The sequence below is a fragment of the Triticum aestivum genome, chromosome 5B, assembly GCF_018294505.1.
Source record: "Triticum aestivum cultivar Chinese Spring chromosome 5B, IWGSC CS RefSeq v2.1, whole genome shotgun sequence".
Lineage (NCBI taxonomy): Eukaryota > Viridiplantae > Streptophyta > Magnoliopsida > Poales > Poaceae > Triticum > Triticum aestivum.
The window spans coordinates 300,161,135-300,178,525 of record NC_057807.1 but is presented as its reverse complement, the minus strand read 5'-3'; the positions used below and the strand labels follow the sequence as shown (position 1 = coordinate 300,178,525).

The 17,391-nt window shown below is 45.2% G+C and overlaps 1 protein-coding gene across 1 annotated transcript; it reads left to right on the top strand.

Annotated features, from left to right (window-relative positions):
• The first annotated feature begins 3,305 nt into the window (after positions 1–3,305).
• On the top strand, positions 3,306–15,352 carry LOC123111508 (DNA-binding protein SMUBP-2). Its single transcript, XM_044532315.1, has 7 exons — positions 3,306–3,969; positions 4,127–5,142; positions 5,438–5,721; positions 6,473–7,516; positions 9,228–9,396; positions 14,445–14,602; positions 14,785–15,352. Exons 1-7 carry the CDS (start codon positions 3,944–3,946, stop codon positions 15,031–15,033), a joined length of 2,946 nt encoding a protein of 981 aa, XP_044388250.1. The 5' UTR covers positions 3,306–3,943; the 3' UTR covers positions 15,034–15,352.
• The last annotated feature ends 2,039 nt before the right edge of the window (positions 15,353–17,391 follow it).

Below are 17,391 nucleotides of genomic sequence, written 5' to 3'. Positions count from 1 at the left end.
ACATCCAATGTCCATGGTTAGGAAACCGTAACCATCTATTGATCAACGAGCTAGTCAACTAGAGGCTTATAGGGACATTGTGTTGTCTATGTATCTACACATGTATCTGTGTTTCCTATCAATTCAATTATAGCATGGATAATAAACGATTATCATGAACAAGGAAATATAATAATAACTAATTTATTATTGCCTCTAGGGCATATTTCCAACAGATCATGATTCACTTATAGTGGGTTGCTAGAGTGATAAAAGCTTAAACCCGAGTAAGGGGATTGTTGCGTATGGGATTGAAGGGGGACCAATATATCTTAATGCTATGGTTGGATTTTACCTTAATGAACGTTAGTAGTTGCGGACGCTTGCTAATAGTTCCAATCATAAGTGCATAGAATTCCAAGTTAGGGATGACATGCTAGCTGTGGCCTCTCCCACATAATACTTGCTATCGGTCTAGTAACGTAGTCAATTGCTTAGGGACAATTCCACAACTCCTACCACCACTTTTCCACACTCGCTATATTTACTTTATTGCATCTTTATCTAAACAGCCCCTATTTTTTATTTACGTGCTCTTTATTATCTTGCAAACCTATCCTATCACACCTACAAAGTACTTCTAATTTCATACTTGTTCTAGGTAAAGCGAACGTCAAGCGTGCGTAGAGTCGTATCAGTGGCCGATAGGACTTGAGAGAGTATTTGTTCTACCTTTAGGTCCTCGTTGGGTTCGACACTCTTACTTATCGAAAGAGGATACAACTATCCCGTATACTTGCGGGTTATCATGCGCACGCACTTTTAAGAATTTAGAGCATCTCCAATAGATGGTCCAAAATTTGGCGGTCCAAAACTGGAGATGTAAAATTTAGACCGTCAAAAAGTGCGTTTTGGAGCTCCAAAAAAAGCTCAACTCCAACAGATGGTCCAAATTGATGGTCCAAAAAAGCAACTCCAATAGTTGGTCCAAAATGAAGATGTAAAATGACATACTACTAGTCCATTCAACATAGTTCAAACATCAAATTCAACATAGTTTCATACATCAACTTCAACTACTACTTATTCAAACTACTACATAAACTACTCCTCATCGAAGCTACGGAACGGCTCCCAGAACTCCTCCTTCGCCGGGTCATCGCACCCCTCCTCCTCCTCCTCCTCCGAGTAGTCTGCCCAGTCCTCCTTGGAAGAGGACTCGATGGGGATCACCGTCGAGGGACCGGCCTCGTCCTCCTTCTTCGGCCCCTTCTTCTTCTGCTCCGCCTCACGCTTCCAGTAGTGCTCCAGCTCGGCCTGGACGTACTCCGGATGCTCCCGAGCAAACCTCGCCATCGCCTCCTCATCAGTCTCGCCAGCACTGACGACAACCGACGGCTTCTTCGTCTTCTTCTTCGTCGTGATCTCCTTCATGTTGATGCCCTACGGCACAAGCATCTCCGCTACCGCCCGACTCCCGATCTCTGGAAAGTTGAGCTGCGACCGAGGCCTCTCGGCACGCCACACCGCCACGTCGTAGGCACGCGCGGCCTCGTGGGCGGAGGGGTACGTGCCGATCCGCCAACGCCTTCCGGCGTCGGAGAACTCCACACCCTAGTTACCGGAGGGCTTCTGCCTCACGCCGAAGAAGCCCGACTTGCCCTTGGGCGTCTTCTTCGGCGCCATCGGAGAGCAGTGGAGCGGCGTGCGGCCGAGGCGGTGGCGGACGGAGCCGGGCGGGGCTGCGGGGCGGCGGTGGCGTGCGGGACGGAGGCGGAGCTGCGGGGCGGCGGTGGCGGGCGGGGCGGTGGCGGACGGATCCGGGCGGGGCGGATCTGCGGGGCGGCGACGGCGTGCGAGGCGGCGACGACAGCGTGCGGGGCAATGGCGGACGGAGCTACGGCGTGCGGGCGGGCGGCGACGCGGCGTGGATACAGCGGCGGGCGGCGTGAAAACAACGGCGGGGGGCGGGGCGACGTCGGATCTGATGCGGGCGGCGTGCGGCGGGGCGGCGGGGGATGGGCGGGAGGTCGCGGGCGGGCGGGCGGGAACGGAAATGAAGTGACGGTTGGGCGTTCGCGGACGGCGACTGGTTTTGGACCAGATGCATCTCGTGATGTATATTTGCATTGCGAGGTGTTGCATTTTACATCACGAGGAGGCGCGGTCCAATTTATTTTTGCATATGGACCGTTTGTTGGAGCAGCATTTTTTACCCTAAGCGGTCCAAAAGTTAGTTATTTTTACATGTGGACCATCTATTGGAGATGCTCTTAGGCGATTCCAGTTATAGTGTTACTTCAGCCGGTCACAAGATTCGTGCAGGTCAAAATTCCATTGCAACTTATAGGCAACCAAGCGGCCATAGATGTTCCGAACACCGTTCCACACAGCCACATCTCGAGTTCTTGACCAACTGAAGCACTCCGGCATCGTCAAGTTCAGCAGGCACGCCGCACGCGGACGCCCACGCTATCGGAACAAGGTGCCGGCGACACGACGACCGCCTGACTAAATCCGTGCCACGCCGACATTTTGGCGTCGCCGCCACCGCCGTATCCCGCGGCAGCACACTGCGTGACATGCACGCGCACCACCTGCTCGACTGCCGTGCCGTCGCGGCTCAGTGCGGCCAACACCTCTACTGCTTCCGGGCCCTCAAGGGGGATCCATGCACCTCTCCCGCAAGCGGCACGCGTCCGCGGCGACCCTGATGTGTGCGCCTGCGATGAACGTACGCCCCCATGCCTTCTCCGACGTCGCGCTCCACCTGCTCGACGAAATGCGCAGGCCGTGCGACCACCCCGTAGGCTCTGCCATGGCAGACCTTTCAAGGCCGGAGCTTCGTTGCCCACAACCGCCACACTGCTCAGGAAGGCTGGGGTGGATCAGGCAGACACTGGACTGTCTTCCTGACCCTGCCATGGTTTGGCTTGGCTTGGTAGTTTCTAGAAAGCTGAAGTGGCATCGGCTAGCTTACCTTGAGCTGATGGCTGTACACCAACTTGGGATTCCAAACCTGCTATCTGGTGCTCTTGTCAAACGGACTGGTCCAGGCTGGCTGGTTTGAAGAGTGGATGAGAAAAAGGGAACCACTAAAGAGAGGGACAAGTGGAGAGGGTCAGAGCCACACAAGCAAAATTATGCAATCTGCCCAGTGGTGCCTACAGGATGGAAAAGAATCAGACGTGCTAACCATCAGCATATATATATATATATATATATATATATATATATGTGTGTGTGTGTGTGTGTGTGTGTGTGTGTGTGTGTGTGTGTGTTGGGCCAGAAGGCAACGTAGCATCATCATCTCCACAAATACACAAGCCAAGCTAAGGCACCAAATTTACTGAATATCGGTGAAGTCTTGGCTTTACTTATACATACACCTCTGTTTGCTAATATTTTCATGCAAATATCAGAGTCCTGTCCCGGTTCTTTGCATGGGGATGGGTCAGCAAGCTGCAGAGGTAGCTAAGAAGAAATTTGACATGGAAATCATACTGCCCCTGTCCTGTATTGAGATTCTGCAGACTTTGCTTGATGCCATGGTGAGAAGGCTGTAGCAGGAACTTGTTACCTGCTCAGATCCAGAAAGACAAGTTTGTATTTGAAAAAATGGAATGCTAAGTGATTGTTGAATTCAGCAGGTATAGAAGGATATATGCGGTCTTCTCACATGTGGTGCTAGTTTTTCCAATTGAGTAGAGTGGATAATTGAAAAAAGAAAAAAATGGGAAGTTGGTGGATCAGAACTGAACTTTTAGGAGCTTCAGAGGCCATGGGAGTAATATGTGCATTTAAGGAGTAGCTGGAAACAAAGTGTACATCAGAGATGGGCAGCCTAGCAGGGTGAATAGACACGGAAGTGGTTAAAATCCTGAGTGATAGTCTGATATATGTATGGCTTGAAGCCTTTAAGGTAACGTAGCACTGCCTTCACCACAACTCGCAGGTCACTAGCATGGCCATGAAGCATGCTAAATATCAGTGAGCAATCCTCAGTCCTGACCTCGCATGTCTATGTAGCTTGTTAATATCTGCATAATCAGTTCTTCTGCTGGCAGTGATTTCGTTTCTTCTTTCATGTTGCCTCCATTGCTGGTTTTTCTGGGCTGAGCATGTCTCTTCATATTCTATCTTTTAGGTTCTTATTTTCTTCTTCTGCTACCGTTCTACACCTAAGGAGGAGAGAACTGAAGCTACTTTCATCGCCATCTTTCCTGTCCAGCAGTAGTTCTGCTCCTATCTCTTCTTTACAGCAAGGTCATCTCCGATTGGTCCCATCTGCTGGCCCTACAGAACAAGTATTATTACCAGCTGATTCTCATTCGACAACTCCTAATGGCACCAGCAGTAATGGCAACAGAAATATGGCAAGGAGGAGAAGCAGGAGAAAGAGTAAGGAGACAGCAAAAGAAGAGAAGGAATGTGTACCATCTGCAGAAGAAGTGTCCATCAGAATAGCTGAGGCCTATGAAAGTGGTGACCCCCTTGGGCGGAAGGAGCTGGGCCGGTGTGTGATGCAATGGCTAAAGCTGGGAATGTGCTCAATGGCCTCCGCGTTTGCTTCCACGGAAGTGCAGAACGATGGAGCAGCATTCTCATTGGATGGGGAATTATCTGAGGGCAGCCTGGAGTTTATGATTTTGGCACAGCCTTACCTCGCCGCCACTCCCATGCCCAAGGGACATGAAGCTCTCTGCCTCAAAGCCTCCACCCACTACCCCACCCTCTTTGACCACTTCCAACGTGAACTCCGCGAGGTCTTGTTGAAACACCAGAACCAGGGCCTTATTTCTGATTGGCGCTCCACAGAATCCTGGATGCTTCTGAAAAAATTAGCTAAGTCTGCCCAGCATCGGCAAGGTGCCCGCAAACCTAAACCTCCTACGATGCACAATCTCCTTGGCATAAGCCTTGACAAGACAAGGCTGATGCAGACCAAAATTGAAGACTTTGTCAAGAAAATGTCAGACCTTCTAAACATCGAGCGAGATGCAGAGCTGGAATTCACCCAGGAAGAGTTGAATGCCACCCCAACAATGGATAGTGCAGCAAAACAGTCGCTCAAGCCAGTTGAGTATTTGGTGAGTCATGGTCAGGCAGAACAAGAGCAGTGTGACACTGTTTGCAATTTGAATGTTATCAGTACCTCAACTGGTTAGTGTGCTTATGTCTTTTTTATGTTCTTAGTTGGGTAAGTAATTTCAATTATGTAATTTCAATTATGCATCATTAGGGGCACGATGTTTGTCTCAACGAGTGTTCCCCTAATTGGTTAAGAATGTAGTAAGATATGCGTTTGAAGGTCCTTATGTATTTAAGTATGCAGGTACGGATAAATAATGTATATTCTTCTAGCTTAAAGTTTCTGATACTTGAAGTTGCTACATGATGTAAACAATGAACAGTTGATAAGACCTGCTCATCGAACTAAATATCTTATTGCGTGCAGGCTTGGGAGGCCTACGTTTGGTTCTGTTTAGAGTGGAAGGCACCCATAAACTGCCTCCATCAACACTGTCCCCTGGAGACATGGTTTGTGTGAGGACATGCAATAACCAGGGCGAGGTTGGCACTTCATGCGTGCAAGGCTTTATACATAATCTTGGTGAGGATGGCTGTAGTATTACTGTTTCTTTGAAATCCCGCCCTGGTGATCCTACCTTCTCCAAGTTTTCTGGAAAAAGTGTGCGGATCGACAGGATACAAGCATTGGCTGATGGGCTTACATACGAGGTAATGCAGTTTTGCTCATGCACTGGATAGTATTCTGTTTTCAAGATAATTTACATTTCCTCATGGTGGTGGCACATCATACACATGCAATTTCTTAACGCAGCTCTGAGTCACTTATACTTCGATGATATCCCTCGAAGACATGTTCGGACGTTTGCCATGTTCGTGCCTTCCCAGAGAAGTATCAATCTAAGTATCAACCTATTTTTTACTTAACAGTAAACTGGCACACATCACCATCCGTTTGATACTTTATTACTAGCACAAGATTGCCCTTTTGAAATAAAATTTCATGATATTGAACATAACGTGGAGTATAAAAATGCATAAGTGGAAATGAATCCTTATTGGTATAAACTTTATTCTTTGGTATGCAAAACTTATACGTCAATCCTTGTAGGAAGGGTATATGTGATGGCAATGTAAGTTCTTTTAATTTCTATATTTTAACCCTGTAAAACTATGTTGCTGTTTCAGCATCACTATTGTGATTAGGAATTTCATAGGATTTTCGGAGGCTTTGTATCCTTAGGAATTTTCCCTACATATGCTGTTTGAATTCATAGGATTGGAATCCTTAGGAATATTTCGTAAGGATTGGTTTGCACTTTATTTTGGAGGAAATTTTCCATCCACTCAAACCACTTGGTACAATCCCTTTATTTTTCCTGTGCCATCAAACACTTCTGTTCCATCTAGGATCTTGGAAACCAGAATTTTAGCTCATCCATCTATGCTTATGATTTGGCAGCGCAATTGTGAAGCACTGATACTTCTGCAGAGGAAAGGTTTGCAGAAAACAAATGCTTGCATTGGGGTAGTAGCCACTCTGTTTGGGGACAAGGAAGACATGACGATGCTGGAGCAGAATAACCTGACTGATTGGGGTGAATCAGCAATACAGGATAATGGTTTACTGGGGAAGTCTAAGTATGACTTTGATGCCTCGCAGTCACAGGCTATTACACTAGGCTTGAACAAGAAAAGGCCTGTCCTAGTTATCCAAGGGCCACCTGGTACAGGCAAGACTGGTTTGCTTAGTTATCTCATTGACTGTGCTGTCCGACAGGGTGAACGTGTTCTTGTAACAGCTCCAAGCAATGCAGCAGTTGATAACATGGTGGAGAAATTGTCAGGTACTGGGCTTAACATTGTACGAGTTGGAAATCCTGCTAGGATATCCCCATCCGTTTCATCGAGGTCCTTGGGAGAACTTGTGAAGATGAGGCTTGCAAAGTTCACACAAGAGTTTCAGAGGAAAAAATCTAACTTAAGAAAGGACCTAAAGCAGTGTATACAGGACGATTCTTTAGCTGCAGGAATACGGCAACTACTGAAAAAACTTGGGAAGAACTTCAGAAAGAAGGAGAATGAAATAATCAAGGAGGTACTTTCAAATGCTGATGTTGTCCTATCAACTAATATAGGGGCAGCTGATCCGCTTATCAAGGAAATTGGTTTCTTTGACCTTGTCATTATAGATGAAGCTGGACAAGCAATTGAACCCTCATGCTGGATCCCTATACTACGGGGAAAGCGATGCATTCTTGCTGGTGACCAAAACCAGCTTGCACCTGTAATATTATCAAGGGAGGCCATGCAAGGTGGCCTAGGGATGTCTTTATTGGAGAGGGCTTCATCGTTGCACGATGAACTACTGACTACGAAATTAACAATGCAATACAGAATGCATGAGTCAATAGCCAATTGGGCATCGAACGAGATGTATTTTGGGTTGCTCAAATCGTCACCATCCGTTGCTTCTCGCCTTCTTGTCGATTATCCATCTATCCAGGTATAGATCCTCTGTTCCTCTTGCTATAAAACTAGAACCAACTTTCTTACATATACCAAAGGTATGGATCACTATGCTTGTAGATGTTCTACCCCACTATGCGCCATGCTGCAATTTGGCACCCTGATAGAAATTTCGTAGTCATGTTCTATACTAAATTTCCGTTTATTTTGAATATCCTGACTGACCAAACTGCTTGTGAACTGCACGGCGGAGAATTCATCATACCTTTTCACTTGTTCAAAATATACCGAAAATGTGTGTTGGCTGCAATTCTTCATGTTTGTATACATATAAGGGGGGCTGGTGCAAACTACTTCCAGTTAAGCATGTGTAGTTTGAATTTGGATTTGAAATTTTGTGGGATTGTAACCATATATCTTGTCGACACACACAATTGTTTCCAAAATAGTTTAGAACTTTTTAGGGGTGCTACTGTTGGTAGCATGGTAACACCCATTGTGCTTGTAGCACTACTTGTTCTAGTGCTACAAGCACAATGGGTGCTACCAATTTTTCATAACTCTGTAGGAGTGCTACCGTGCATTAGTGGCACAGTAGCACCCATTGTGTTAGCACTAGAACTCCTCTCTATGTTTATTACACCATTTAGATTGCCTAATTCGTGCTAATATAAGTTCATGAAGAGGAAGCTATGTGGTTCCTATGTCTATAGGTTGGTAGATGGTACTGCGAGGAGTATTTAGTCTAATAAGGTGCAAAGTAGTTTAAAACTGCTGGGAGAGTAATATATTATGGCAGCTGATGATGGTACTGTGCATGCGTTAGAATAATACCCACATACTGTTCGCTAACTTGCTCAGTACTAGTTGGGAAGTACAAATAAGAACAGTTAGTTTCTTCATTAGCCAGGTTTGTTTATAATTTCTGTACAGATACGTCCCACGTATCAGAGAAAAATTTCTGAGATACAGATTGTTTATCGGATCTTTTCTCTCCTGAAAGTTCCCATGTCCCAGTTTTTTCCTATCATTCTCATCTAAAATATGAATCTCTCTATGCATGCTCTCTCGCTTATCGTCTACATGATTTTTATCCTCATCCTTACATCATTTTCTGTCAAAGCAAAACATCATGCTTTTCTCTTCTGAGAAGACTTCAGACATCCTAACTCCTGTCCAACAATATGCCCACTACCCAGACTATTCCGCCACCAGCATGCAATATTCTTCAGTCGGGCACACTAGAGATAAGATTAGTTAGTTCTCTTGTTAATTGAGTTTATTTCCTTAGACATATTACATGTGTTTCATTAGCAATATAGCTTATTTATCAGAGGTCAAGTTTTCATTATAATAGGGGATACCATGTATTCGTTACTAAGGAAGTAAGGGTCTTGGTCTTTTCTCTCCAAAATCTACGAAAATGCCAGAGCTATAGTCCGAAAAGACCAAACCTAAACGCCCTCCCTAGTTCCTATTATGAGATTCATTTGGAATTGTTGGTGAACTAGATACTATTACAGAAGGGGAGCCTTGGCGCAGCGGTAAGGCTGTTGCCTTGTGACCATGAGGTACCCAAAGTGGTCGGACCATTCCCCGGACCCTGCGCAAGCGGGAGCTACATGCACCGGGCTGCCCTTTTTTAGATACTATTGCAGTTATTATTTGACTTCATATTTTAATAGTCGCTTAAACTCTGGAACCAATACCTTGTAAGTGGTGGAAAATTATCATTTTCTTTCTTTCAGGAAACTTGGATAACTCGGTGTGCCTTGCTTTTACTTGACACCCGAATGCCATATGGAAGTCTAAATATTGACTGCGAGGAGCATTTAGACCTTGCTGGAACAGGCTCATTTTACAACAGCGGCGAGGCAGATATAGTTGCACAGCATGTAGTCAATCTTGTACTATGTGGTATGTTTCAGTATATCTTCTTTAATATATACTGCTGCTATATTTACATTGTTTGTATATTAGTTGCCATTGTATTTGTTCTTAAGATGCTATGACCTCATCTTTGCAGCTGATATGAAATCCTTAATATTTTGGCTGCTCTTGGGTGAGGAATATAATTGACCTTTGTCACTTTAGTGTTCTTAGGAGAAAGATAAGACCATAGACTTCATTTTGAAGGGTGTGATTGTTATGGCGCTGCTAGAAGGAGGGCGCGAGAGGGCCGTCCGGGGGCCTTTTTGCCCACGGCCGGGCAAGAGGGAAGGGATTTCCTTCTTAATTCTTGCTTCCTTAGATTGATACATCTCCTCTCTTTATATAGAGAGGTTTACTTGACTCCCAAGCAAGGCTTACTTGACCCCGAAGCAAACGACCCTTATCTCTAATTAACCCTAAGACTAATGGGCCCATTAGGCTCATTACGTACTCTAACACTACACCCCATCTGGACATGCAGCTTGTCCTCGAGCTGCAGCCTAACCAACTTATAACCATGACTCGACTCAACACAAACCTAACACCTAAAAACAAGCCTTTTACATCTTGGCTTGTGTTATTACTCTCAAACTGAAATAGACTGGGACGCTTTATTTTGGACGTGCACGTGTACAACCACCTGGATCCCATGGACACCACCTGGACAAAAGGAGTGCATGTGTATGGCTGTTGGTCTGCACTGCACAGGGAAGAGTGGAGGAGAATGTCGAGGAGGGGTGCGCCCCCCCAACCGCCGATGTCGCAGACTTTGAGGTCGCTGCCCACGGGGAAAACAGCATGCCCGCCGCCCGTGGGGGGAACCGCATGCCCAAGATCCCCGACGCAGCGGACGAGATCGAGGTCCTTTGCGCAGCGAAGGGCAACTTGGAGGAGCGGCAGCTGCAGACCACGCATCTCCCGCACACGCCGACGCGCTAGGAGGCCGCGCGCAGCAGCCTGCAGCCTCACCGCTGCCGACACGTGGCCGGTAGCGATCCAAGACGGAAGCGGTGACTGCGGCGGCGGGGACTTGATCTGCTGGATGTGGACGCCCTGGGATGGCGGCGGCGCTGATGGGAACAAGGTCGTCGCAGTCCCGTCTTAGGGCATCCCATACTGGGCGGCGGAGCTGACCGGCGGTGGCTGCTGCGGTGTCGCGCCGGGCAGCGGCAGCGGCTGCTGCGGCAAAGCGCCGGGCGCGGCGGAGGCCGCTAGGAGCGGCGGCTGCCACTGCAGCCAGAGATGGGCAGTGGTGGCGATGGATGGCAGCTGCAGCGGCCCGGCGAAGGCCGCCTGGTGCGGCGGCTGCCACGGCAGCCACGGCGGCGCGGGGGCGGCGATGGGCGGCGCAGCCGGGGGCGGCCCGTAGGACCCGGCCAAGAACATGTGGATCTCCTGGACCGCCTGGGTTAGGTCCCGCAGCACCCCGAACACCTCCTCCGGGGTGAGGACGGCGGGGGCGGGCGCGACGGAGGATCCCGGCGCGGGCAGGAGCGGGGCGACGGTCGTGGTGGTCGCCGGAGGCGACGAGGTGACCGACAGCGGAAGAGGGCTTGGCGGCGGTGAAGACATGATCGAACCGAAGCTAGCTGATACCAAATTGTTATGGCGCTGCTAGAAGGAGGGCGTGAGAGGGCCGTCCGGGGGCCTTTTTGCCCACGGCCGGGCAAGAGGGAAGGGATTTCCTTCTTAATTCTTGCTTCCTTAGATTGATACATCTCCTCTCTTTATATAGAGAGGTTTACTTGACTCCCAAGCAAGGCTTACTTGACCCCTAAGCAAACGACCCTTATCTTTAATTAACCCTAAGACTAATGGGCCTATTAGGCTCATTACGTACTCTAACAGTGATCCTTTGTTTATATAGAAGTAGTTAGCCCCATTGAAATATATTGCCCGCCCTTCACCACCATTATTGTCCTACTGATTGGTCCATGAAACTTAATATGGTGTCAGAGCCAAGAGGTCTTGGGTCAAGTCTCGTCTTTCCCGATTTAAATAAAAAAATGCTTGCCCTCTTTCTGTCTATGTTTAGGCCTTATCAAGCCAGCCATACATGAGAGGCGTGGTTGAAGTATATGTGGATTGTTTAACTTTCTCCAGCAATTCAAACTTCTAATTCTACTGGTTGGTGCATGCAACTTAATATGATGTCAGAATCAAGGCCGAGGTCTTTGGTAGCTGGCTCGGCTCTATAGTTTAGGACTTTTCCCTCCCTCTGTGCCTCCTTCTCTTGTTGTACACTTCTGCTCTCTCTTTGCACATTGTTTTCTCCTTGTACTTTTGTTTCTTTTTTATATATAAATTTACTATCAGGGCCTCGCCTACAGTTTTCCGGTCAAAAAGAAAAGAGGAAAGAAGTTTTAGGTTCAAGTCCAAGCTTTTGCCATTTAAATAAAAAAATGCTTCCCCTCTTTTTGTCCACATTTAGGCTTTATCAAGCCACACGTGAAATGGGGTGTTGAATTATATGCAAACTGCCCAACCCTGTCCATCAATTTGGACTTTTATTTCTACTGGTTAGTACATGAAACTTAATGTGTTGAAATATATGTGGATTGCCCAACCCTCTCCATCAGTTCGAACTTATATGGTATCAGAGCCAAGTGGCCTTGGGTTGAAGTCTTGGCTTTCACAATTTAAATAGATTTTTTGCTAACCCCCTTTCGACCCATGTTTAGGCCTTATAGAGCCACGCGTTAGAGGGGGTGCTGAAGTAACTTTCTTCATCAGTCAGATTTTTTATTCTACTGGTTGGTGCATGAAACTTAATATGGTATCAGAGCTAAGAGGTCTTGGGTTCAAGTCTCGGCTTGCCCTATTTAAGAGAAAAACACAAGACCAACGGTGGAGGACCCCGAGGGTATTTTAATTAAGAAAGTTGTGGGACACTGAATTCAGTCCACTAAATAATCAAGATGATATCCTCCGACAAGATTTAAACTCGGTTTTGTGTAGAGACGCTATCGCGCTTTTGCCACTGGGCTAAGAGCCTATGCACGGCTTCCACAATTTGAATAAAAAATTGCTTGCCTTCTTTCTGTTCACGTCTAGGCCTTATTGAGCTATGCATGACAGGGGGTGTTGAAGTATATGTGGATGTCCAACCTCTTAGTCAGTTCAGACTTTTGGTTCTACTGGTTGGTGCATGAAACTTAATAAGCCTCTAAGAAGAGTATCTAACAAAAAAAACCAATGGAATGTTAGCCAAATAATGTCGCAACATCCAAATAATTCCTTCATCTAACAATATCTTATCTTATTCAGCTAATTACAAGCACAACAATGCAGTACACCATCTAAAACCCATGAGTTACACTGCTGTGATTACTATTCAGGGCATCTGAATGGAAAGTGAACAGTAATTTTTCAGACGAATACCTCTCTCCTTTGCGACAGCTCATCCTCATGCTTCTGTGGCAGCTAATTGTCCCTCGATTGGAGCGCATTAGGACTCGAGAGATGGTTCACGACTATGGGCAGCCATTAACATGGCTTGACGTAGTTGAGGCTGGTGGTGGGGGAAGAAACCAGCATGTGGAAGTAGCAAATGCCTCTCCGTCACGTGATGCCACATAGATGGGGCAAACATAACAAAACCATGGCTCGACCAGGGGCACTTATCTGAAGCCACACCTCAGATGGAACGGTTCTTGGTCACATTGTGCGAGACCACAAGAACCTTCTTCTTCGGTGGTGAGCAAGGTGTTGGTGGTGGTGGAGGCACAGCCATAACAATGACGGCATGGCCACTCTCACTGTCTCGCTGCCCTTCCTTTAGTGCTAACACTGCAATATTCTCCAATCATCCAATGTGGTTTAGAAGCTGGCATGGCGGAGATGGCTTCCAATATGAACCTAAGACTCTTACCATGAAATTGATCTCACTTTGCTGCTTCTCTAACTTCAGTAATGCAGTTTGCATGCTCAAGAAAGCAAAGATTGCGCATTCACTGGTTACTAGATAATTCCTGTTCATGTTGAGTAGTTTGTGTCCTCTAATTATGGACTTGAAGTGAAGAAACCCTTGTGTCCAAGGGCCCGAACAAATACAGCCACTTTATTGCTATTTAGTTTATTGGTTACATCCTGAACCAACAGAATCCATTCAGTTGATTTGCATGCCAAGAGTAAATTGGTCTTTTGGCTGAAGTTAATCTTCATCAGGGTAGCTTACCATACCTCCTCTGTCTAATGGTGTACTTAGGAGCCATGATTTTGTTAGTTTTGGCCTCCCACTCCAGACTCTGCCATGTAAATAGTGCAGCAAAAGTAGAAGCCATGGTGTTGTAGCTCGGATACCAAGTGTTATAAACATTACTTCATAATGCGGATAAACAATGCATGAAGGCCTGACAGGTGACAGACAGGGATTGTGAAATTTAGATGTGAGAAAGACTAATTAATTATTCTTGCCTAATAATGGTACTGCTCCCTCCAGTTCCCTAAATGTTGTCCTTTTGGACATTTGAACACTCTGAAACACAACTTTGACAGATTATTTCCACCTATGTCCAAAACGATAGTTTTTTGGGAACCAAGGGAAGGAAACGAGGTTAACCATTAACAATATTATCTAGCAACAAAAATCTACTCCAGTCTTGCCAATTTTGTTTCAATATAACTGTAATAATGCAAACACACTAACTCACATCCTTGGTATTTGTCTTTTAGTAGTGCATATTAGTCTATTTTCTTTATTCATTCACTGCAAGGTGGACATAACTTAGCCTTAGATGAGGCCAGCGGCGAAGCCAGCCTAAAAAATCTGTGGGTTCATCGTTAATTTTCTGAATTTTTTTCTTCACAATGAACAGTGACTGTACAGTATTTTTAGCCTATTTTGCTGAAAAGCTGTGGGGTCGGCCGACCCCACAGCTAACACGTAGCTCCGCCACTGGATGAGGCCTTCCTATCTTGATTCTGCATTTGCATTGGGACAATCTGTTAGCATTTTTCTTATCCACCGAACCATTTGATTTTAACTACGCCTGATTCTTGCTTTTCATAACTGCTGAAACCAATCTTTGCAGGGGTCTCTCCAACTTCCATTGCTGTTCAGTCGCCTTACATTGCTCAGGTACAACTTTTAAGAGATAGACTAGAAGAATATCCAGAGGCTTTGGGTGTTGAGGTGTCAACCATAGATAGCTTCCAGGGGAGGGAGGCAGATGCGGTGGTCATATCAATGGTAAGAACAACAGTTTTGTGTTGTTCTCTTTCTAATTCGTTTAGGTGACAAGTGTTTGCTGTTGAACTTCATAAATCATACGAGTAAATAAAGTAACAGGACACTCCTTTTCCTCTGATCCCGACCCGACAATCTATATCGAAGGCTGAAATTGAATGACGTTTGTTTTTCAATCCTGTTAGGTTCGGTCGAACTCCTTGGGAGCGGTAGGGTTCCTTGGCGACAACAGGCGCATGAACGTGGCCATTACCAGGGCACGGAGGCATGTCGCACTTGTGTGCGATAGCTCTACGATTTGCAACAATGAGTTCCTGGCCAGGCTCCTTCGCCACATCCGTCAGCATGGCCAAGTAAGGCATGTTGAACCTGGTTCCTACGGTGGTGATTATGGCCTTGGCTTCAGCCCACCTGCCTTGCCCTCCATCAGTTAGTGCTCCGCTCATTTGGCAACAAATCGGCAATCCTAAAGTGTTCCGTTTCTCCATGCATACATGTCGCCGCAGTTCTTGAGTGGTAAAACTGGGAGGTCCATCATGTACTACGGTTCTGAGGCTGGTACTTTGGGTATCTGAGATGGCTCGACGGGCTGTCCTGAATGAACTGTGTGGCCAGACCAAGTTGTTTATCATGCAGTTTTTGCGTTTAGCAGCAAAAACAATTAACTGTCCTGGGTTTATGTAACATACGTACTGCTTACCTGACGATGGTTGAATATTATTGAGTGTTGCACACTGGATTATTCGATTATTACAGAGATGTACAGCAACTTAAATCTCGTGATTAAAGGCAAATTATTTTGGCAGATTCTCCCAGGATCTGCCCCCCGGCTTCTTCCAGAATCTCCCACAATCTTTACCTTACCCGGTCTTCAGGGGGATCGTGCGCTGCATTACCCATTCCGCCCGAGTTCCTTTTCGCGGTAAGAACTAGTGGCGTGTTTTACTTGCGGCTACTCGAGCTGTTTTCTTTGGGATTTTTTTCGTTATTTTTTTGTTTCTTTTCTTTTTCTTCTCCGTTTTTCTTTCATTCTTTTTAATTCATTTTTGCATTTTGTTTCTTCGTTTTTTATTTTCTTTTTGTTTTTTTTCTTTTGCTTCTATTTTCAGTTTTCTTTGTTCTTTTGGTTATTATTCTACATTTTTTGTATATGTCAACCATATTTTTCTAATACACGTCTAACATTTTTCCAATACAAATCATACATTTTTGTAATACATGGTCAAGATTTTTTCTATACACAGTCTTAACATTTTTTGAATACATGGTCAACTCTTTTTCTATACATTTTAAACATTTTTTAATACATGGTCAACATTTTATGTATAATTTTTTAAATGCTTGATAATAGTTTTCAAATAAAAAGATTAATAGTTCTAAAAAAGATTAATATGCTTTGAATACATGGTCAACATTTTTTCTATACACATTTAACATTTTCCAAATGCTTAATTAATATTTTTCAAACACTTGTTCAACATTTTCTTCAAATGCTTGATTAATATTTTTATATACATGATCAAGAAATTTCATTATTTATTTAATACATGGTCAAAAAAAATCTATACACATTTAACATTTCCCAAATGCTTGATTAACCTGTTTATACACATGATAAAAAATTCATCATTTTTTAGTAAGTGATCAACATTTTTTGTATACACGTTCAACATTGTTCGAACACTTGCTCAACATTTCTCGAATACTTGTTCAACATTTTTTAATACTTATTAAACATTTTCAAATACTTGTTCAATATTTTTCAAATACCCATTCTACATTTTTTAAATACTTGTTCAACATTTTTCAAATATTTTTTGTAGAGTGTTTTTTTTGTAGCTGCACGTGCACCTGTTGATCTCAAAGATTCTGATGCATCCGTAAAAAAATGGTAAGGACGTGTTTGGTTGCCTGCATTAGGCCTAGCCTGACACATGCGGGAAAGATTGTGCCTGTTTGGTTGGTTGCATTTACTATTGGACCTGCAGCACGAAACTTAAAAGTACACGTGGGCCTGGCTCGCTGGAAACGCTCAGAATGACAGTTTCTAGCGAGCCAGGCTGAGGCGAACGCACATGGTGGGCCACTTGCACGAGGGGAGATGAGAGGGATACGAGCTGGTATGCAGCCTGTGCGTGCTTATCTTCTACCTCTAGTAACTTTCTCTCTAATTCTGTTCTTCCTAGCCCCTTCCGATCTACACAACGGTGCTTCGATTCGAGGTAAGCTCTACACGAAAAAGATGCGCCTCGATGCTACATGAAGTTGCGTTATATCGACTAGAAGGGGGAGGGGGTGTGAATAGGCGATTTTTATAAATTCGTCACTGAGAAATTTCTAGGTGAAGAAATTCCTAAGCAACGACACACTAGCAGCGGAATAAGTACTCAGGTATAAACAGAACAAAGCAACAATATAGTCACCATGATGAAATGAAAACAAGCATAGAGTACAGATAGCGTGATAGCAGGAAAAGCAGGCTGAAGACTAAGTGACTGAAGAATTAGGAATGGGGAATTAGAGAAAATCTTCAGTCAAAGTCTTCAAACAGTAATGATTAGGTACATCAACACATGAATGAGGAAATGAAAGGGTTGAGGAAATAGAACCAGTTGGCTTGCTGAAGACAATGATTTGGTAGACCAGTTTCAACTGCTGTGGCAATTGTACGTCTGGCTGGAGCGGCTGAGTATTTAAACTCAAGGACACACAGTCCCGGACACACAGTCCTCATCGTATTCTCCTTGAGCTAAAGTCACACAGACCTCGCCCAACGCTCACAATTCCTCTTG

Bases quoted from the DNA above. Each gene is read 5' to 3' on its own strand.
- LOC123111508 (XM_044532315.1), top strand. From the start codon at position 3,944: ATGGCCATGAAGCATGCTAAATATCA. The intron at 5,143-5,437 runs GTTAGTGTGCTT...TATTGCGTGCAG, and splicing joins TGTTATCAGTACCTCAACTG to GCTTGGGAGGCCTACGTTTG. The intron at 5,722-6,472 runs GTAATGCAGTTT...ATGATTTGGCAG, and splicing joins CTGATGGGCTTACATACGAG to CGCAATTGTGAAGCACTGAT.